The sequence below is a fragment of the Sarcophilus harrisii genome, chromosome 1 (genome assembly GCF_902635505.1).
Source record: "Sarcophilus harrisii chromosome 1, mSarHar1.11, whole genome shotgun sequence".
In the NCBI taxonomy this organism is placed as follows: Eukaryota; Metazoa; Chordata; class Mammalia; order Dasyuromorphia; family Dasyuridae; genus Sarcophilus; species Sarcophilus harrisii.
The window spans coordinates 713449375-713472138 of NC_045426.1; the positions used below are offsets into that span (position 1 = coordinate 713449375).

Consider the following 22764-nt stretch of genomic DNA (forward strand, 5'->3'; position numbering starts at 1 on the left):
TTCTTCCTTTTTTAACTTGAAGTGTTTGGACTGGATAATTTTGAAGATGTTAAGATTCTAGAAAAAGTGGCTGGGACAAGACTCCCTTTATTTTGACACCTATTATCCTGGGTTAAGAGAGGCAGCTGAATGGTGCCATAAATAGAGGGCTGGACTCGGAATCACAAAATCTTGGGTTCGAGTTTTACTTCAGACACTTATTTACTCCGTGACATTGGGCAAAACACTTTAATTCCTGTACCTCAGTTTCCTCTGGAAAAAGGGGATAATAATAGTAGCTGCTTTCTAGGGTTGTAGTTAAAATAAAATGAAATAAATGCAATTATTATGATTATGATGATACAGGTTTTGAACTTGGAAACTCTAGAAGATGGAGTATCTAACATCTTTTAGACTTTTATTCCACAGTGCTAGATGTTTCAAGGCAATTTAAAAAAAATAATGAAATTCTTTGTTTCTTGAAAATGAGAACTGTGTGCCTTATACACCAGTTTTAAAGGTAATTCTTTGATCAAGAACCATTTATTGAACAGTGGGTACTTTTTACTTAACCTTAGAGATACAGAGGCAAAAGTAAGTCCTTTCTTTCAAGTAGTTTAAAATAAATAAGCAGACGTGTTTACATGGGTATGTGTTTAGGGTATTTACAAAGTAGATACAAGATGATTATGGAAAGCTTCCTGTAGAGTGGCACTTAGACCAAATCTTTTTTTTTTTTCCTTTTTTGTTGTTGTTATTTTTTTATTTTCAAAACATATGCATAGATAATTTTTAACATTCACCCTTGCAAAATCCTGAGTTATAAATTATTTTCTCTCCTTTCCTTCCACCTCCTCCCCTAAATGGCAAGTATTCCACTGTAGGTTAGACATGTGCAATTCTTCTATACATATTTCCACATTTATCATTTTGCACAAGAAAAATCAGATCAAAAAGGAAAAAAACTTGAGAAAAAACAAGAAGAAGCAAACAATCACACACACACACACACACACACACAAATACTATGCTGTAATTCACATTCAGTCCCAACAGTTTTCTTTCTAGATGCAGATGGCTCTCTCCATCCCAAGTCTATTGGAACTGGTCTGAATCACCTCATCATTGAAAAGAGCCAAGTCTATCAGAGTTGATCATCACATAATCTGATTGTTGCCATGTACAATTTTCTCTTGGTTCTCCTCACTTCACTCAGCATCAGTTCATGTCAATCTCTCCAGGCTTCTCTAAAATTATCCTGCTGATCATTTCTTATAGAACAATAATATTCTATAACATTTCTATACCATACCTTATTCAGCCATGCTCAAACTGATGGGTAGCCATTCGGTTTCCAGTTTGTTGCCACTACAAAAAAGGTTACTACAGACATTTTTGCACATATAGGTCCCTTTCCTTCCTTTATGATGTCTTTGGGATACAGGCCCAGTAGAGATAACTGCTGAATCAATGGGAATGCACAGCCCTTTGGGTATAGCTTCAAATTGCTCTCCAGAATGGTTGATTCAGTTCACAACTCCACCAACAATATATTAGTGTCTCACTTTTCCCACATCCCCTCTAACGTTCATCATCTTTTCCTGTCATCTTAGCCAATCTGAGAGGTGTCTCAGTGTTGTTTTAAGTTGCATTTCTCTGATCAATAGTGATTTAGAGCACCTTTTCATATGATTAGAAATGGTTTCAATTTCTTCATCTGAAAATTGACTTAAACCAAATCTTGAAAGGAACTAAGGATTCTAAGAAGTAGAGAGCTGAGAAAGGAGGACCAGAATTCCAGGCCTATGACTCATCTGGTACAAAGGCATAGACATTGGGAATGGAGGGCCATATTAGAAGTCCAGTTTGACTAGACTATAGAATAATTGAAAGGGACTAATGTATCATAGGCTGGAAGGCTAGGTTCAGAAGAAAGTTAGTGACTGGCTGGCTGGAATGCTGGATCTGAAGACAGAAAGAGCTGAGTTCAAATCCAGCCTCAGGCACTAGCTACGTGACCCTGGGTAAGTCACTTAAGTTCTCCTTGTCTCCCTTTTCTCAATTGTAAAATGGAGATATTAAGAATACTTGCTTCACAAGGCTGTTGTGAGGATCAAATGAGAAAAAATTGTTCAAAGCACTTAACATAATTTCTGGCACATAATAGATGCTGTAAAAATGCTTATTCTCTTCTCCTTTTCCTTCTGTCTTCCTTCCTTCAGCACAATTTATGAAAGGGCTTTATTTAGCAAACGGAAATTTTTATTTTTTATCTAGAACTAATCTTTGGCCACTGGAGTTAATTGAATAGGGTAAGGGAATAATCTGACCATTGTTTTAGAAAAGTCACTTTGATAGATGTTTGGGTGACGATTGTGGTGAGTCTTGGGGCAGAGAGACCTTTTAGGAAACTGGTAAGATAATTATCCAGCAGGAGAGGCAGTGAAATCCTAAACTAGGGTAGGAACCATTCAAGAAGTTAAAATGACAAGATTTGGCAGCTGATTGGGATGTGTGAGGCTATAGCAAGAGTGTGGAGGTCAGATGTGTTGGATAGGAATTAAGTTTAGAAGGGCAAAGAGGTTTTGAGGAAGGATGATGAAAAAGTGGTTTTGAGCACATGAAGCCCATTTTTCTGAGTAAAGAAGAATGCTTTTTCTTAAACCCTTGTATGGATAAGTACTTTGTGATAATCTGCTAGGAACAACCTTTACCTGCAAATATTGTATGCACAGGCATTTCCCAGGATCTCTTTTTCCACAGAAGAACCTCAATATGGCTCTACAGAAATTCTGATTGAAAATAAAACTATATTCAAGGGCCAACCTTAATAAAATTGATATAAAGGTAATCTACAAATAGAAGATACAATTGACTTATTTGTTAAATTTATTTGGGCTTGAACATTTTCAGATTAGATAATGCTTTAGAGATGCTCCAGTTGACTTTTGTTGTAATTGTTGCTCAGCCTTGTTGGTCCTGTCAGAAGTGCATGCTGCTTAAAACCATGACGAGTCAGGGGTGGTAAAATCACGCCATTGAGAAGGAGAAGGATGTTTGTCTTCAGCATTGCAGTAGGACATGACTTAGGATGATAGAATCATATATCTGCCAATCAGCAAGCATTATGCTAACCACTTAACTACGTTACAGATAAAAAGAACAGAGGAAAAAAAAACTTTTTTTTTCTTATTTTCAAGTACCTCATATCTTAATGGGGCAAACAACATGTCAATCTCATAATAAAAAAATAACATTGTTATCATTTCATAATATATGTGGTTTAATAGTGGGGGGTGGGGGGGAGCCTTTTATAAAGGGTAAGATTTCAGCAAGTCTCAAAGGGAAGCCGGAAGCAGAAGTGAAGAGGGAGAGTATTCCAGGCATGGAAGACAGTTAGTAGAAAAAGTATGAGTTGGGAGGAGTACCTTGTGTGAAGAATACAGAGAAGACCAGTTTCAATAAATAATAGAGGATGTGGAAGGAAATGAAGTTTAAGACTGGAAAAGCAGAAAGGGGCCCAGTTGTGGAAAAAACTTTCAAAGCCCAACAGAAGATTTCATATTTGATCTTGGAATAATAAAGTTTCCAGAATTTATTGATTAGGGGAGCGATATGGTAAAATGCGCCCGACTCTAATGTGTTTTGGGAAGGGACATCAAAGACCAGTTACCTCATTGATAGTTGAAGAACATGTGGGTCAGGTTCACACAGCTAGTCTCAGTCCATTCAAGCTAGGCTTCAAACCCAAGTTCAAGACTCTCTTCTGACTATAAACTAGTTCTCTATGTATCTCTCATTCCCAAACAATCATCATGTTGATTTTTGCTAAAAGTTTTCAAATGAGGAAGAACTGTGTCCCACAAAGCAGCCTGTACTACTCTTTGTTAGGGTATTCATTATGCCTATATTACACTTAAATTTGCCTCTGCAGTTCCTTGGCCCTCTAAATGTACCTGATGCTTCTCTCAGGGGTTAAATACATTTATAATTTTGTTGCTGCTTTGGTCTTTTTCTTCTTCTCCCAATGCTTAAACATAGTTTTTCTTCTCTGGTTTTCTCTCTATTTTCATATGGCATGAACCCATGGATCAGCATCAGTTTGATCACATGCTTCTAGATAATTTGTTGTTTAGTCGTTTTCAGTCTTTTCTGACTCCCTTCATCTCATTTAAGGTTTTCTTGGCAAGTATACTGGAGTGGTTTGACATTTCCTTTTCTAGCTCATTTTACAGATGAGGAGCTGAAGCACAACAGGATTAAGTGACTTGCCTAGGGTCACACAGCTAGTATCTCATTCTGGATTTGTACTAGAATCTCATTACACTCTAGGTCTGATCCTCTAGCCACTGTTATCTCCTGACCTCAGGGAAGGTAATAGGGATAAACAGATCTGCTGTATATAGTGTGTTGAATCTTGTCCTATGTCCTTTCCCCTTCTACTTTTTTTTTTTTTAAACATTTTTGAGTTGCAAATTCTCTCCATTCCCCTAGCCAACTCTCCTCACCCATTCAGAAACAAGCAGTATGATATCCATCATACCTTTGAAGCCATGCAAAACATTTCCATAGTAGCCATGTTGCAAAAAACCCAAAAAAGTTTCAATGTATTCAGAATCCATCAGTTCTCTTTCTGGAGGTGGAGAACATTTTTATCATAAGTCTTTTGGAATTATTATGGATCATTATTTTTATTAAAGTGCTGCTGTGAAATTTTGAACAAGAGTTAAAACCAGCAAGGTTTTTGACATGTAAATATCTTCCATTTTTTAAAAAGTGTGATAGAAGTTACATCAGTGATCAGCCCTTTGACAGAATACATTCTGGAATTTCCCCACTAATTGTAGTCTACTCAGTGATCTCTGGTTTGAAGACTCTTACTGACTTTTGTGACATTCATGGTGCTGTCTGTTGTATAGTGGGGAAATTATGTTTTGGCTAGCTTTTTCAGATAAGGAGATGGTATAGCCAGTTAGTCCTGTTCCTTCCAGGATTAGACTTGGTAAATGAATGTTGTCAAGTTCTTACAGCTCTCTATAGCTCAGAATTTTGATAATTTGCTTAGTTTTCTCATTTGTAAAATCATTTATGATGTACAGATATAAAAATTTGGACATTGGCAAACTGAAGCAGAAATTGAATATTCTGTAGTAATATTTAATCTTACAAATAAACTTTTTGAAGGAAAGAGACTATTTTGATTTTTGCCTGCTTGTCTCTAATACAGAGCCTGGTGACTGACCTCTTGAAAGCACTTAAAACATGTTCAATTGAACTTGAATTATGGAATAGAAGGATAAATATGAAAAATTTAGCTATGTAGTTGAAGCATCAATTAGGAGCAATCAGTTTAACAGTTTCAAATATTTAAACTCAAAGCTATCTTTTTTGTCTTTGAATTGTGAAAATTACCAAATTTAAGGAAGTATTTGCTGATAAATAAAGGAAGGTATCACCTTTAAATGCAATGAAGGAGTAACATCTCCATTGTTACTAAGTAGTACAGAGTAGTTATGACTTAATAATTTGCCTCAGTTCCTATGTAGTCAACCATGATGTGTACCCCATAACTTATGATGAAAAAATCCTATTCATAGCCACAGAAAGAACTGATTGCTTCTATCTGTATTCAGATTTACTATTTTCAGTTTCTTAATTTTTTTTATCTGTTTTTATTTTTTTCCTTCACAACATGAATTATGTTTACATAATTGCACATATATAACTTACATCACATTGCTTACTGTCTTAGGGAGGGAGAAAAATCAGAACTCAATTTTTTAAAAATTAATTTAGAAATATGTCTTTATATGTAATTAAAGAAAATCAAAACAGTAAAGAGCAGAAAGATGTTTAGAAAAGAACAGGAGAGAAATAGTGGTTTTGATACTGTCATGTAAATGTTTGACAGCTGGTGCTTATTAAAGTACTTAGTGTGTTAATGTGACTAAATTCTTTTTTTCTTTGCATATTGAAATGTCCTTTTTTTGTGTTAAGTTCACAATGAAAAGAAGAATATTTGCATAGTCTTTTGGAAATTCAAGCAGTTAAATTGTTTTATGCATACATGAAAAATGCCCAAATAGTGTTGATAATTATATTAGCAGGTTTTGTACTACTCAGTGACAATAGTAGATAGAGCATCCAGGGAAACAATTAGGCTATTAAAAGAGTGAGTTGGATATTAAAGTTGTTGTGAAGATAAGGTCAACAGGACTTGGCAACTACTCAAATAGATGGAGGGAGGAAGGGGGGTGATAAGGGACAGGTGAGTATAAGAGTTGACACTGCCAGTATTCAGATAAACCCTGTGTGTTCCAAAATTATTTATATATATTTTTTTTCTTTCAATTTAGTGTTGGTCAGTTTCACATCATCCTTGGGCACTCTTTTTTTTTTTTTTTTTTTTTTTTTTTAAAGCATAATTGCCAAGGAGCTGAAGAAAGAGAGAAGATTCTTTCCACCTCAGGAATGCCTTTGATCAAAATCCATGCAAATCTTAGGAGAGGTTTAGAGAAGGCTCAAAAGGACTGCTTGCCTTTCTCCTACAACTCTGCCTGTTTTAAATTCCTCAGTTCTTCCTTTATCTCAACTAGGATATGAGATTTAGATTTGTGAGTAGTTTGAGAGAATTCTCTAAAGCCTTTAGTCCTCTTGTTGTTCTATAGGTCAGAAAAATGGAAATTCAGAGAGGAAGTCACTTGCCCTTATTCACACAGGCAGTAATCTTTAGTGACAAGATAGATGCATGGCTAAGACAATGAATAACAGAACCTGTGTCTAAAGTATCTTGGTATGCTGAAAGGATAGATGAAGTTGAATGATGAAATTTAATAGGAACAATAAATAACTTCCCATTTGGGAAGTTTCACAGATAGGAGAAGTAGCACTTTTTTAAGATGAGGTCACACATTTGTTTTTGTCATAGACAAAATGGTCATATTATCTCAGAATGTATTTAGAAAGTTAGTGTTCATGACAAATTAGGCAGTTTTGTTACCTGATCCAGCCACATAGTTTTGGTCTGGATTCAATAGCTTGTACAAAAACAAATTGGAATGTGTCCAGAAGATAACCAGGAATATTCAAGTACAAATAGGATCTTTTGAAGAAAATCAATGCTTATCCTCAAAAGAGAGGAAACTTTTGGACTAAGGGGAAGGAAGAAAAGGGAAGTGGTACCTGGTAGTTCTCATAAAGATTTGTGTGGGATATAATTGTTTTGTTCATATCACGGTTTTAGAACAAGAATAACCTTCAGATGAGACAATAAATGAAAATGGCTAATGGAGAATTGAAACCCAAGATAAATAAGGCGATAGTAACTTCTCTGTCCTTAATGAATTTTAACTTAGCCCAGTTGATCTAAATTCTATAAGTATTTAGTGAATTAGCCAGTAATTCTGCTGAACTTTTGTTAGTGATCTTTGAAAGATGTTAGGGAATGAGATGGTAGGGTAGTTCTGGAACAGGGTCAAAGACTCAAGAAAAAAATGTTTGGGAGAGATGCTGGAGGGATTATGGAGTTGCAAACCCTATGCCAGTGAACTTGTCTTCAGTTCTTGGGGAAACTTTCTGGAATGGATCATTAAAGATATGGTTAGTGAATTGCAGAGGGTGGGAGGAGAGAGAGAAAGCTGTGAGTATAAAGAATTGTCACAAAACCATCCCAAACTAGCAAAAATAAACAAAACAGCCTTATAGGTCACCAGCACTCCTTTTTAAACAGCATATTAAAGTGGATAAAGGTGCATTGGAGTTTGAAACACGTGGGTTCATTCTTCTGCTTTGACACATACTGATTGTGTGGCTTTTGGTAAATCATTTAATGTTTCATTCATCATATACCTTAAGTAACTGTAATCTAAGGTAACCTTAAAACTAGAAATTGCAAACAGAATTTCCAGTCTTATTGGTAGAGGGAGTTTGCTTACTGTGAAGCTCCTTATTCTCTTAAAAAGACTCTGTCTGAATGCTTCCAAACCTTCTCTTCCATCCCCAACAAATCCCCAAAACTAAATGGATAGATTTAAGTAATTGATAACCCCGCATATATAACTAGTGGATATAATCTCCCTTGATTTTAGGGTAATTGATAAATATTTCATATTGTTCTTATGAAAAAGATGGAGAGATATGTATGTGAATAAAATGTGGACTAAATAATTGAAACATTTAATATATTCAGACTTTTGAATGGTTGCACTTAAAACAGTTGTTAGTGATTCAGTGTAAGTTGAGCAAGAGCTCTCCAATAGAGTGTCCAGTGATAAGTGTTTGGTCTGACTTCTTTTAACTTTTTTTTTTCATTGACTTGAATAAAGGTATAATTGACAAGGTGATCAAAATTGCAGATGATACAAATTCAAAAATATATTAAGGTGGAATCCAAAAGGATTGTTGAGCTGAATCTTGGTTCAGTGGATAGAGCATTACACATAGAGCTGAGTTCAAATCCTTTTTCACATGTCAGTTAGCTGTTTAACCATAGCACTTAACTGCTGTCTACCTCCATTTCCCCATCTGTAAAATGGGGATTTACCTATCAGAGTTGTTATGAAGGTCATATAAGGCAGTATTGGTACAGTGCTTTGTAAATCTTTAAGTGCTATGTAAATGCTAGCTATCATTGATTTTATCTGACAGCTATTTGCTAAATGAATTAGAAGGTTAAGAAATGGTAAGGGGGCAGGCAGATTTCTCATCAGCGCTACACTAGAATATTTTCTCTTTGAGGTGAGGAGAATTCCCTTTTCTTTAGCTGATTCCTCAGTAAATGTTGCCAACATTCCTCCCTAGATTGCCTAGTGTCAAAACCACAGCCTTTTTTAGGTATTGTCTCTCATTTCCTTATTCTGTTCAAATGGTAGCAGTTCATGGCACATAAAATAAAGCCTTTTTCATCACTTTAGTGCATAGATTTACATTTTAGGTTTTAGACATAAATTATTCCTTAATTGGTATCACTATTAAATAGAATACATCGGACATTTTGCCTTTACCTACCATATGTCTAATTCCCTAACCTGGAGAAACCCCTAACATGTTCTTGCCAGACACTGCTGGAGAGAGCATTTTGGAAACCTAATGTTCAAGAAAACCCTTTCTTGCATGCAGAAGAAATACAGAATTAGTTAGTTCTATTGTTCTTCTTTCAGTGTATTCTTAACTCTTAGAGATACATCCATGACCAATTCAGGGAAATTCTGAAACCTGGAATCTTAGGTCAGAAAAACGAATGCCAATTCAAACTAACCTTGGAAACTTCTCTGTGTCATTCAGTCCCCCATATTCCATCCTCTCTTTCTTCCTTCTCTTTCCCCTCAATTGAAGATGAAAGAAAAACAAATCTCTTGTTACAGTTATAATTTAGTTAAGCAAAATATATTTCTGCATAGGCATGGCTAAAAGAAAAATACACATATTGATAAATGTATGTACACCCTACTATATGTGTGTCATTCTGCAGCCCTTCTCCATCAGGAGCTGGCCAGTGTGTTTCATCTGCTGCTCAGTTCCCAAGTCTTTCAGAGCCTCTTGTTTCTGTAACATTATTGTCACTGAAAATTTGTCATTTTGTTTGTTATATCAGTTCATAGAAATGTTCCAGGTTCCTCTGAACTCGCCCACTTTTTTTGTTGTTTTTTAGCACAGTAATATTCCATCACATCCAAATACTACAAATTGCTCAGCCATTCTCTCTCAAGTTATTCTTCAAGTTTCAGATTGGCTAGAAGCTGGAACTGAAACTCTTCTCTTTTCCATGTGGGGGTGGGGGATATAAGTCATACTGCTCCTTCTTGCATGTGAACTTGCTTCTTGCCCAATCCATGCCATAAGATGGAAAACTACTTTTCACCCAACAGTGCAACTCCTATGTACAGATACCTTCTTCAGTGTGACAATGGCTGAGTAGTGGGAGACAAAGTTCTGGATGGCACCTGTTCCCATACAATGGGGGACTTATTATGGGTCTTGAACCTTTTCCCTAGTCTTAAGCTAGAGGTTTTTGGCAGCCATACTCTTAGCTAGACTTTGCCCTTAGTGTTCATAGACCTCTCTGTGTGTTTTTCCATGCTGACCTGGGTTGGAAAAATGACTCACAGTAACTTTGTCTTGAATCTTCCCATAAGCATTTAATCTGGTGCATTTTCTAGGTATGCTTAGATAAGTTTAGGGAGATAGGAGGGAAGCTTACTATGCCAATTGCTCTTCTACCATATTGGTTCTTGCCATCTCTTGATCATTTGTTCTACATCCTTATTAAATGCTGGTTTTCCAGCCGTAGAGTGAATATTTCTGGCTGAGAATTGGATTTATTCTCTTGTGTGAGGTAGTGCAACATGGTAAAAGTCCTTTGGGATAAAAGACTTGTGAATTAATGTTACATGGTACAAAATCATGGATTTTGGAGTCAGTAGAAGTTGTTTTGAGTCTCAAATTGGACACTCTTTATGAACAATGTAACTTGGGGCAAATTGTCCACTCTGAACCTTCCTCACCTGCAAAGTAACTGAACTGCCATCTTCATGCAATCATAAGTTTCAGTGTAAAGTCTTTTATAAGCTATAATGAATAACTATAATTTATGTCCTTACAGCAGTCCTGCAAGTGTAAGATTTTATTAGGGTTAATACTGTTCTTTGAAGATAGATATTTTTGTTTTATTTTATTAATAATATGTAAAACGTGAACTATGTATACGGTACTGGAAATGGAGGATGCTTAGTTTTTTATTTTAATAATTTTTAATAATAATAAATGTTTTAATAATAATCTTTTCAAAATATATGCAAAGATAGTTTTCAGCATTCAGCCTTGAAAAACTTTTATGTTTCAAATTTTTCTTCCTCCCTTCCCTTCACCCTATCACCTAGACAGCAAGTAATCCAGTGTATGTTAAACATGTGCAGTTCTTTATATACATATTTCCACATTTATCATGCTGCAAAAGAAAAATCAGATAAAAAATATGAGAAGAAAAAAAGCAAGCAAACAACAATAAGAAGGTGAAAATACTGTGTTGTGATCTATACTCAATCCCATAGTCCTCTTTCTGGATGCAGATGGCTCTCTTCATCACAAGTCTGTTGTAATTGGCCTGAATCACCTCATTATTGAAAAGTGCCAAATCCATCCCAGTTAATCATCACATAATCTTGATGTTGCTATGTATAATGCTCTCTTGGTTCTATTCACTTCACTTCTGAAATCATCCTGCTGATCATTTCTTATAGAACAATAATATTCCATAATATTCATATTCTATAACTTATTTAGATTTTCCCCAACTGATGGGCATCCACACAGTTTCCTGTTCTTTCCCACTACAAAAAAAAGCTGAAACATTTTTTGCACAAGTAGGTCCTTTTCCCTCTTTTATGATCTCTTTGATATACAGACCCAGTAGAGACATTGTTGGATCAAAGGGTATGCCCATTTTGATAGCCCTTTGGGCAGAGTTCCAAATTGCTCTCCAGAATGGTTGGATCAGTTTACAACTCCACTAACAATGTATTAGTGTCCCAGTTTTCCCACATCCCCTCCAACATTCATCATTATCTTTTCCTTTCATCTTAGCCAATCTAATAAGTGTGTATTGGTACCTCAGAGTTGTCTTAAATTGTATTTCTCTTATCCTAGTGATTTAGAGCATTTTTTTTTTCTTATGACTAGAAACGACTTTAATTTTTTCATCTGAAAATTTCCTGTTTGTATCCTTTAACTGTTTATCAATTAGCGAATAGCTTGTATTCTTATAAATTTGAACCAATTCTCTATATATTTTAGATGAGACCTTTTTCAGAAATCTTGCATGTGAAACTTTTTTCCCCAGTTTTCCATTTCCCTTATAATCTTGGCTGCATTGTTTTTGTTTGAACAAAATCTTTTTAATATAATCAGAATTATGCATTTTGCATTTCATAATATTCTGGTTCTTCTTTGACCAGAAATTCCTTCCTTCTCCAATATCTGAGAGGTAGACTATCCCTTTTTCTCCTAATTTGCTCATAGCATTACTCTTTATGTCTAAATCATGAACCCATTTCGATCTGTTAGGTTTTGGTCAATACCTAGTTTCTGCCATACTATTTTCCAATTTTCCAGCAATTTTTGTCAGATAGCGAATTCTTATACCAGAAGCAAGTCTTTGGGTTTATCAAACACTAGATTACTATAGTCATTGACTGTTATGTCTTGTGAACCTAACCTATTCTACTAATCAATTCTTTTTCTTAGTATCACATAGTTTTGATAACCATTGCTTTATACTATAGTTTTAATACCACTAGGCCACTTTCATTTGCAGTTTTTTTTTTCATTAATTCCCTTGAAATTCTTGGCTTTTTGTTGTTCCAGGTGAACTTTGTTGTTATTTTTTCTATCTCTGTATTCTTGGCAGTTTGATTGGTATAACATTGAATAAATAGATTAATTTAGGTAGAATTATCATTTTTATTATATTAGCTTGGCCTACCCATGAGCACTTGTTATTCTTCCAATTGTTTAGATCTAACTTTATTTGTATGTGTGTTTTTTTTTCCTTTTTTTGTTTGATTAGAAGACTAGACCAGAAACTAAAGTTACTGTGGGATAGTGACAGTTTTTTTCTTTCTTTCAGATTGGCAGATCAGATCTGTAAACAGGAAGTTTACTCTAAAGCTGGGCTCCTATGGAAGAATCATCCCAGGAAAAATTCACAAGTGATGGTCCTTGTGACTCTAAATTGAGTGAAACCTGGGAATATGAAACCAGGTTAGAGGAGGAACAGAGTGATGAAGAGAAAACCCAGCATATAAAAATCATCCAAAGGAAATCCCCTAGTAAATTGAGAAGCCATGAATATAATAAATACGGCCGACTCTTTGGTGTAGGACCAATTCTTTTCCCACAGCAGAGAGTACCCATAGGAAAGAATCTCCCCAAATATGATACACACAGAAAGAGCTTGAGACTCTATTCAGATGTAAGGAAATACAATAAAATTTCCTCCAAGAAGATATTTTCCAAGTATAATGAAAGTGGAAAATCCTTCAGTTTTCATTCAGATCTTATTGAATATCATAGGCTACATACTGGAAAAAAGCCCTATGAATGTGGGAAAACCACATTATGGAGAACACAGCTTATTCAACAGCAGAGAAGTCATACTGTAGAGAAACCTTATGCATGTATTGAATGTGGGAAAGCCTTCTGCAAGAGGACACAACTTACTCAACATTTCAGAATACATACTGGAGAAAAACCTTATGAATGTACTGAATGTGGGAAGACGTTCCGACAGAGTGCACACCTTACTCGCCATCAAAGAATCCATACTGGAGAGAAACCCTATGCATGTAATCTTTGTGGGAAGGCCTTCAACCACAGCTCTTCCCTTGCTTCCCACCAGAGAATTCATACCGGAGAGAAACCTTATGGATGTGATCTGTGTGGAAAAGCTTTCAACCATAGTTCTTCTCTTGCTTCTCATCAGAGAATTCACACAGGAGAGAAGCCTTACGAGTGTAATGAATGTGGGAAAGCTTTCCGTCAGAGCACAGAACTTACTAGACATCAAAAAATTCATACTGGAGAAAAACATGAATGCACTGAATGTGGGAAGGCTTTCCACCAGAGTTCACACCTTACTCGACATTTGAGAATTCATACTGGAGAAAAGCCTTATAAATGTAATGAATGTGGGAAGACTTTTAATTATAGTTCATCCCTTGCGTCTCATCATAGAACTCATACTGGAGAAAAACCTTATGGGTGTATTGAATGTGGGAAAGCCTTTGGGAAAAGGACACAGCTTATTCAACATTGGAGAATTCATACTGGAGAGAAACCTTATGACTGTAATGAATGTGGAAAGGCCTTCCGTCAGAGCTCACAGCTTACTCGACATCAGAAAATTCATACTGGAGAAAAACCTTTTGAATGTGATGAATGTGGGAGAGCCTTCCGCCAGAGATCACAGCTCACTTACCATCAGAGAATTCATACTGGAGAAAAACCTTATGAATGTAATGAATGTGGTAAGGCCTTCTGTCAGAGCACTGAACTTACTCAACATCATAGAATTCATACAAGTGAGAAGCCTTTTGAATGTCATGAATGTGGTATGGCCTTCCGCCTGAGTACTGGACTTAGTCGCCATCAGAAAATCCATACTGGAGAGAAACCTTATGAATGCGATGAATGTGGGAAGGCCTTCTGCCAGAGAGCAGAACTCACCGTACATCATAGAATTCATACAGGAGAGAAACCCTATGTGTGTAATGAATGTGGGATGGCCTTTCGGCAGAGCTCACAACTGACTCCACATCTTAGAATTCATACTGGAGAGAAACCTTATAAATGTAATGAATGTGGAAAGGCTTTCAATCGCAATTCATCCCTTGTTTCCCATCACAGAATTCATACTGGAGAGAAACCTTATGAATGTAATAAATGTGGCAAGGCCTTCCGCCGGAGTACAGGACTTACTCGACACCAGAGACTTCATATTGCAGATAAATCTTATGAATGTAATGATTAAAGGAAAGTTTTCCTTCAAAACATATCTTCACATCAGTTCATTAGTGAAGTGAAAAGTCTTATAAAATATTTTGATCTTGTAAAGAAAAATGTAATACTACATTTTGACATGTACTTTTGATAATGTAGTAGTAATATTGACTATTGTGTTTGATTAGAGTTTTGTTGCTTCATAATGCTGCTTTATTGTAGTCATTGTGTATTTTGGGTTTTGGCTCTTTCATTACTTCACCTTTCCCTGTGGTTCTCTGAATTTTTTTAGTCTTTGTTACTTGCTGCATAGTAATTACATTTCTATACCATAGTTTGTTCAGCTATTTGTTTGTTGAGCACCTACTTTGTTCCTAGATTTTTATTTTGCATCATTATGGTAAAAATATTCTTTGAACATCTGAGTCTTTTTGTTGTTCTTAATGCCCTATTTGTAGTATAATGCCAGGAGTAGAATCTCAGGGTCAGAAGGTACGACGAGCAGCTTAGTAACTTTTCTTTCATAATTCTAATTTTCTATTCCTGATTGATTAAATCATTTTACAGCTTGATTAGGTGTGAAATAATCTGTCCACCTTTCCAACTATAGGTTTTCCATAGTTTAAGATTCAGGTCATTCAGAAGGGTGTTTTAATTTAAATTTTCTTGATTATTAGTGATGTTTACATCTTTCAGATGAATTTTATTAAGCTGTCTTTTTAAAAATTCCTGTCCTTTGACCATTTGTCTGTTTCAGAGTAATTCAATCTTGGATTTGCATTCCTTTTTGGTTTTGGAGTAATACTTTTATCAGAGACATTTAAAGAAAATATTTTTTCCCATCATGTATCTTCTGATTCAAGATGCATTGAATTTATTTGTGTAAAGGTGTTTGTGTTTTGTTTTGTCATTTTATTTGATTGAAAACATCTATTTTGTGTTTTGTAAACTAACACATAACTGGTTTCAAATATTTCCCATTATCCTTAGTTATGAAAGAATCTTCTGTTCTCTTTTTTGTTTTTGTTGTTGTTGTTATTTGTTTGGTTATTCTTTTTTTTAATTGTGTGATTTTATATTAGTTGAGCCATTTGGAATATAATATGGCATATGCTGTAAAATGGTTATCTAAACCTACTTTTTTTAGACTTGCTAGTTTTTCCAGCAGTTCTTATTAAATAAAGAGTTCCTACTGCTGTAGTTTGTGTTCTTGAGTTTATCAAGTACTAGACTGCTTCTGTGTAATTATTTTTTCTAGGCTTTGCTTGTCAGGTCTTTTCTGTTGATATACTTCTACATTTTTTACGTAGTACCAGATAATTTTGATAACTGTTAATAGATTCTGAGATCTGGTATCAAGTTACCCTTCTAATAACCCCCCTCTCCCCATTATTTCCTTTAATATATCACCTTTACACAAACTTGTTTTTGAAAGGTTTTTCTCTCCATTATGAACTGATGTTGATTATGAGGGTTTACTTAGAGAACTCTAACGAAGCAATAAAAAAGTTGAAACAGATAGCTTCAGTAAAGTAGCAGGATATGAAATAAATGCACAAAATAATACTTTTCTGTATAATACTAAAGGATAAGTTCCATTTGAAATAACAAAATGCATTAACTGTAAAATAAATGCACAAAAAGTACTTTTCTGTATAATACTAAAAAAAAAAATCACAGGAGAAAAATTCCATTTAAAATAACAAAATGCATTAACGATGTGGAAATAAACCAACCAAATACACTTAAAGGACTTTCATAAATGAAACTTTTACAAAAACAAGTCTTAAATAATTGGAAAATATTAATGGTTAGGCTATGTCTATAGGCAAAATTATATTTAGTTGTATATCAACATAAATACCAAAGGAATATTTTATAGATTTAGACAATGTAAAATAAATTTTAAGGCATAAAACATCAAGAACATTTAGAGAAAATTTTAAAAAGATATTTACATTTATGAGGTTACATGAAACATTAAGGAAAATTTAATGACAATACACTAAAATTGGACTGTGGCCATTGATTTTTTTCATATTGTTATCCGTAAGTAACTGACTGCACTGTGGACTGAAATGTGAATTATTCTGAACTTTGTGATCTATTTTCTAAAATCTGGATGCACATTGAATTATGCATGGACCTTTTTGGAACCTGTATCACATGGTCTCATGGTAATGAACAGTTAGAGGATCCCTCTTTTAAATTAATAATTTTGATTTGTTTTGAACTGATAAGCTACCTATTCTATATTGTTGCACCATATTACATTGTTTTACTCTTGTAATTTTTATCATTGATATTTGATTTGGGATACATTTTCATTGTGTGGTATGTTATAGTAATGTGATGGAAAGTATTCTTGATTTGGGGAAAGAGAACCTGGGTTTGAATTCCAGTTCTGGCCACTGACAACCTATGATGTTGGACAAGTTATTACCTCTTCAATCCTCAGGTTCCTCTGTAAAATGAGGACACTGTACCAAGGTGTCCCTCCATGGGCCCTTCTAGTTCTGAGTCTGTGATTCTAGTTCTAAGTCTGTGGTCCAATGAAGGAAAAGTGAGACTGGAAGCTTAGAAAGAACAGAAAAAAATTAGAAGCTTTGGAGATTTAATAAAAGTTTGATGGATTGAAGGAAATCACCAACCACTAAGTACTGGATACTCTACTATAGCTATAAACCAAGTACACAGTTAGAGCTAAAAGTGATGTAAAGATAAGAGTAGTTTGTCTGCATGATGTTCATAGGTAGTTTGATATGTCTTCAATGCATGTAGATTGTAGCACAGCTGCCATTTATAGCACTTTGGAAAGCACGCTACATACATTATTGATATCATTTGATTCTCATAACCCTGATTAATAGAATTATCTCCATCTTATGGATGTGAAAACTAAAGTTCAGATAGGTTAAGTGACTCATCTAGGATCATGTGATCATAGTGTCTGAGGCAGAATTTGAACCTAGGTCTTCTTGCCTGCAAGTACAGCACTATCCACTACACTGCTACCTCGTAACTCATTGGGACAGGAATTACATCTTTTTATTTACAGTAGTTTTGATCTTTGGGATTACACATTGGTGCTAAAAACATTGATATAAATAAATAGCTCACCAACAAATGGAAACTGTTAGCAAATTGCTTTACTAAAGAGTTTATAAAAGACATTTGAAGGTTATTGCTAATAATTCTGAGTATTGTATCTGTTCCGGCTGGGTGGATGAGAGCAGTAGGAAAGGTTGGAGAAATTAATCTTAAACTAGATTTTTCTGAATATTAGGCAATTTCCAACCTGGTTGACCACAGACTTTATTTTTATATTCCTTGGACACTATGAAAATCTATCAATGGATTGCCTGGCTCAAAATGTGATTGAGAGAAATCAGGCCCATAAAAGCAATTTCAGTCTAATTCCCAGGCTGTCAATTTTAAAATGTCCTTTCTCCCTCCATAAGACATTCTGAATCTTAGAAAACCACATAGCTGATCTCTAATAATCTTTTATGATAAGGTCTTCTGTAGAGGTAAAAAATTAAAAGTCTGCAAAGCCAAACAGATGTTGGAAGAAACTACTAAAATAAAAGAATGTTTGGAAGGTAGTCCAATTTTGGGAGTCAATCCATAGTGGCAGCAATGGGGAGAAGGGAGGTAGGGAGTGGAAGATGGAAGAAGTGTACCTTTAACTACAAAGTTCCCATAGTTTTTCCTTATTCTTCCTGCTCCACGTGTACCTTTGTTATGGACCTTTGTGTTTTTAGCCTGCCAATGGAGCCAGATTTCCCAATGCCAGGATTAGCTATAATAGTAATTAGTTATAATAGCAATACTGCCTCAGATAGATAAATAGGAAGCCAATCAGATTTAGTGGGTAGTCTCTTGCGTTTTTACTTTTTGTTTGTGAGTGGGTTACTACAAGGAGGTTATACCTGCTCAGTGACCTATTATATATTGTACTGAGGGACAAGTGTGTGTTATCAAGGAGTAGACTAACAGCAGAAAGGCCAGAAGCTGTTGTAATTACCTATGATAGACAGTTTTATTAAAACTTATGTTTTTATATTTAAATTTGTTTCCCAAGAATCTGCTTATTAGCTTCATCACATTGGGAAGGCTTGGGCCATTTGTTTTGAACTCCTGCCTTTTTTTTTTTTTTTTTTTTTTTGCAAGGCTACCTAGAAAAAATATTAACTTGAAACTGATTAAACTCAGGGTCATAGGTTCACCCTGTGCGAAATATTTATCTTAATATTTACCTAATCCCTTAACTTCTTTTGGACTTGTTTGGAGGGGCTCTGAGTCATTTCTTGCTCAGTAGGTAGGGCCTAGTTGGTTTTATCTTGGAGGCCCATGTCTCAATAATTGAGGATCTGAAGTTTGGAGTGATGCATACCTATTTGGACTGTTAGTCCAAGTGGACCTGCAGGGATCTGCACTCTGCTGTCAGGACTGCTGATGGACAACCTATTCTTGTTTATGCCTTTAATAAATCTTACTTGGTTCCATAACAGTGTTTCTTGTGTGATCACTTCCTACATCTCTTAATTTGAGCCCTCACTGATCCATCTCGGCCCATCAGGCTTATATAACCTGGAGTCATGTTTCCCACTTCCAATACATATTGAATGTGAGACTCTGGGACAAGTCACCAAGTCTTCTTAGACTCTTGGGAGTCTGTTTCCTGATGAAGGAAACAGATAACGACTAGTGCCTGCCTCACAGCATTATTAGGTGGTGTTAATACATAAAGCCCTTTTAATCTGTCTAAAGATATGCAGTGGTAGCTGGGTGGGTGGCCCAGAGGATAGAGCATTGGACTTGAAATCAGGAAGACTCATCTTCATGAGTTTAAGTGCAATCTCAGACACCTACCAGTTATGTGAATCCAGGCTAATCATTTAAACCTCATATTCTGGGTAGGAAATAAACTGAGAGAAGTTATGACTCGTCCATCATGGAGACAAGTTTCCTAGTTCTTCCTGATTCCAAACCTAGTATTCTATCTACTATATTCAACTTTGAATAAGTTATGTAGCTTCTCTCACTGTTTCCATAGCTTAAAAATTATTGAGTGGGTTGATATTGCCTTTAATATGCCTCCCAGTTCTAAATCTGATTATAACTCCTATAACATAATTCATATTCCTTGTTCTCCATCCATAATTCAAGACTTTAGAACAAATAAGTTCCAAGCTGCTATCAGTATCTTAAAATAATACAGTCACTTGACATGTTTAACAGTACTACCTTATGTATGGAATTAAAACATTTTTATTCATTTAGAAAATGTATTACATGTTCACTGTTGCCAAACAATACTTGGCACTGGGATCATTGAAAATAAAACTAAAAGGAATCCTACTCTTCAACTCCACTTAATATAACTCTATAGCATCTAACTTTTAAGATGCTTTACATCCTTTGAATTACAGAACCAAAGCTGAGTGGTTCCTAGACATCCCTACGGAGTCAATCTGACAAAGGCATAAACCACCCAGCTGTGAACAGCCCACTTAAGTTTGGAAGCAGTGAAGTACTTTGGGCTATTGGATGAAAGCTGATGATGAAATGTCTTGGGATTTACTGAATGAGTTGGATACATTTCAGCCTCTTGTGTATCAAGTGAAAAAGTGATTACAGAGGTATTCTAGCAACAGCTTTTGTAATCAAGGTTCTGAAATGCTTTGAGAAGACCAACCCTTTGTGCCGGACTAGGAGGCAGAAAGAAGGAGAGGAGTGATCCCAAAGGGATTCTCAACTCCCTCAACATTAATCAGGTCAATAAAAGCATTGGATCTAGCTGTGACCTGAGAAGACAAACACTTGGAGAGGGAAACAGTTTCAGGATTCAACAAAGTCCATCACTCTTGGGGTCCACTAGAGAATTCTACACATCTTAGGGGACAGAAATGCAGGGAAGGACATATATACCTGTTCTGTGAGACAGGCACCCAGGCTATCCCTGCCATCTTCCCACTGAGCCCTTCCAGTTACATAAATGGAACAATATCATATCTCATCTCCTACCCCAGTGGAAGTCTGTTTCATGAACTTTGCCAGACTTTCCAGTGGGTAAGACCTCTTCCATCTTCTGCTCCCACAGATTTATCTAGAACTAACCAGGTGATAAGGTTTCTTAACTAGGCTCCCATACTTTTACACTATTTCCTGCCTGCTCTGAGGCTGACCTGTTTGTTCTCATAGGACATAACATAGCCAGAGGGAGAACCTCAAGTGTGGAGCTTAGACTTCTAATCTCATGTCTCCCTAAAAGAACTTAACTCCAAATACTGATATTGAGCAGGGTTTAATAAAGGCTCAGTCATTATGTGCTTATCCCCTTTTATTCACTCTATTCCACTGATCTTGAATTCCAGCAGTGAATTTACACATTCTCATTCTTGACTTGATATTTAAGACTAGTCATTTCATTCCTGATCTCTCAATGTGCCTGCCACTTCCATTATGTTCTCTGGAATTCATGTTCTATAATTAATAAGCTTCCTTAATTTTCTACCTTCTGGCCCTCATTGAATATGATTTCTTCCTGACAACACCATTGGCTATCTTTTGTTTTACCAGATATACTTTTTCTTATACTTTGCTTTCCACCATCCTCTTTCCCTCTGTCCCTTATGGTTGTGGTGGGTAAATCAGAGTATTCTTCACACCCTATTGCCACTTTCAGACTACTTCAATCACCTTCATGAAGCAAACTCTACTTTGAGGATTACTATATACTAATATATAATCCAACTCAGGTCCCAGTAGTTCTTATCCTCTGAGCATTCTTCTTAATGGAGTGTTTTACTTACAGTTTCTTTCCTCCCTATCTCCTATTTTCAAACTAAGAGATGTGTTTTTTCACATATCTCTCCTATATCCTAAGTTCCTCTGTCTACCCATTCCCATGATCTTTGCCTGGATCATATTTCAGCTACACAGAGGGTTAATCACCTCCTTGACTTTGACATTGCCTATGTGAATTTCACTTCAGGAAATGTCTGTATACATGTATATACATAGATGCAGACGCATGTATATGTGTAAGTCGGTGCATGAATATGTGTACATATACATACATATATATATATACACATATACACAATATATATTGTATTTAACAATGCTAGTTGAAACTTGCATACCAAACTCTTGATTTGAGATATTTCATACAAATATTTTTCCCCCATTCAGCTGCTTCCTTTATTTTAGATAAATTAATGTTGTTTGTAGACAAACTTTTCAGAGCCACATAATCAAAGTTATCTATTTTTATCTGTTGTGATTATCTCTATCCCTTGTTTTGTTATTTTTTTTTAAAAAGGTTAATCTTATTCATGAAAGATATATAACATGTTTCTTTTCTAATTTTAAAAAATATCATATCTTTAATATTGTCATGTATATATTTTGAATTTGTTATGGAATAAAGTGTTAGATATCAATCTAAGTCTAATTTCTGTTAGTTTGATTTCCAGTTTTCCCAGAAGTTTCTATTAAATGTGGAATTCTTTCTTAAGTAATTATGTTTTGTGTAATGCTGGATTTTTTATTTTTTCTTGTCCGGTGTATTCCATTGATTTATTTGTCTATTTTCAAACTATTTGTTGATTTTCAAAAATCAAATGATTTTGATGATTGTTGGTTTTATGTCTTAATTTGAAATCTGGAAGTGCTATTCTCCATTTATTTCTGCCTCTTCATTATTTCTCTTGATATTCTAGATATTTTGTTTCTCCAAGTAAATTTAAAAATTGTATTAAATAATCAAAAGGATACTGTATACAACTTGACACAATTTTAATTGTATACAATTTGATAGGTTTAGCATTAAAACTATAAATTTACTTTGGTAGTATTATGATTTTAAAAATATTGTCATGACCTAGTGAGGAACATTCAATTTTCATCCATTTATTTAAGTTGTTCTGTATTTCAGAAACATTTTGTAATCTAATTTAGAAAAGTATTTTTGTATGCTTTGATAAATTGATCCTCAAATATTTGATGTAATCCATAATTTTTCTAGAATGAGATTTCTCTTTTTTCTTATTGCCCTTTGGATGTATTATTATCATATAGGAATATTCTTGATTTTTGTGGGTGAGAGCTCACATTCTAGTGAGACATGATATGAATAATTAAGTAAACAGAAGATATATACAGAATAGATGAAGATGCTTAGGAATGCATGAGCAAGTTTAGTGAGTAAGAAATGTTCAAAGTATATTTAAAGAATAATATAAATGATTTAAAAAGAAAGGAATGTAAGACCAGTTCTTAGTG

At 35.0% G+C, this 22764-nt stretch overlaps 1 protein-coding gene across 1 annotated transcript in view; it reads left to right on the forward strand.

The window, feature by feature from the left end:
- LOC100925857 (zinc finger protein 345) overlaps positions 1-17719 on the forward strand; it is a 32925-nt gene extending 15206 nt beyond the window's left edge. The window contains exon 2 of the mRNA XM_003762838.3: positions 12602-17719. Within this exon, the coding sequence (XP_003762886.3) occupies positions 12653-14503 (1851 nt within the window). The 5' untranslated portion in view covers positions 12602-12652 and the 3' untranslated portion in view covers positions 14504-17719. The remainder of the gene's footprint in view (positions 1-12601) is intronic.
- The last annotated feature ends 5045 nt before the right edge of the window (positions 17720-22764 follow it).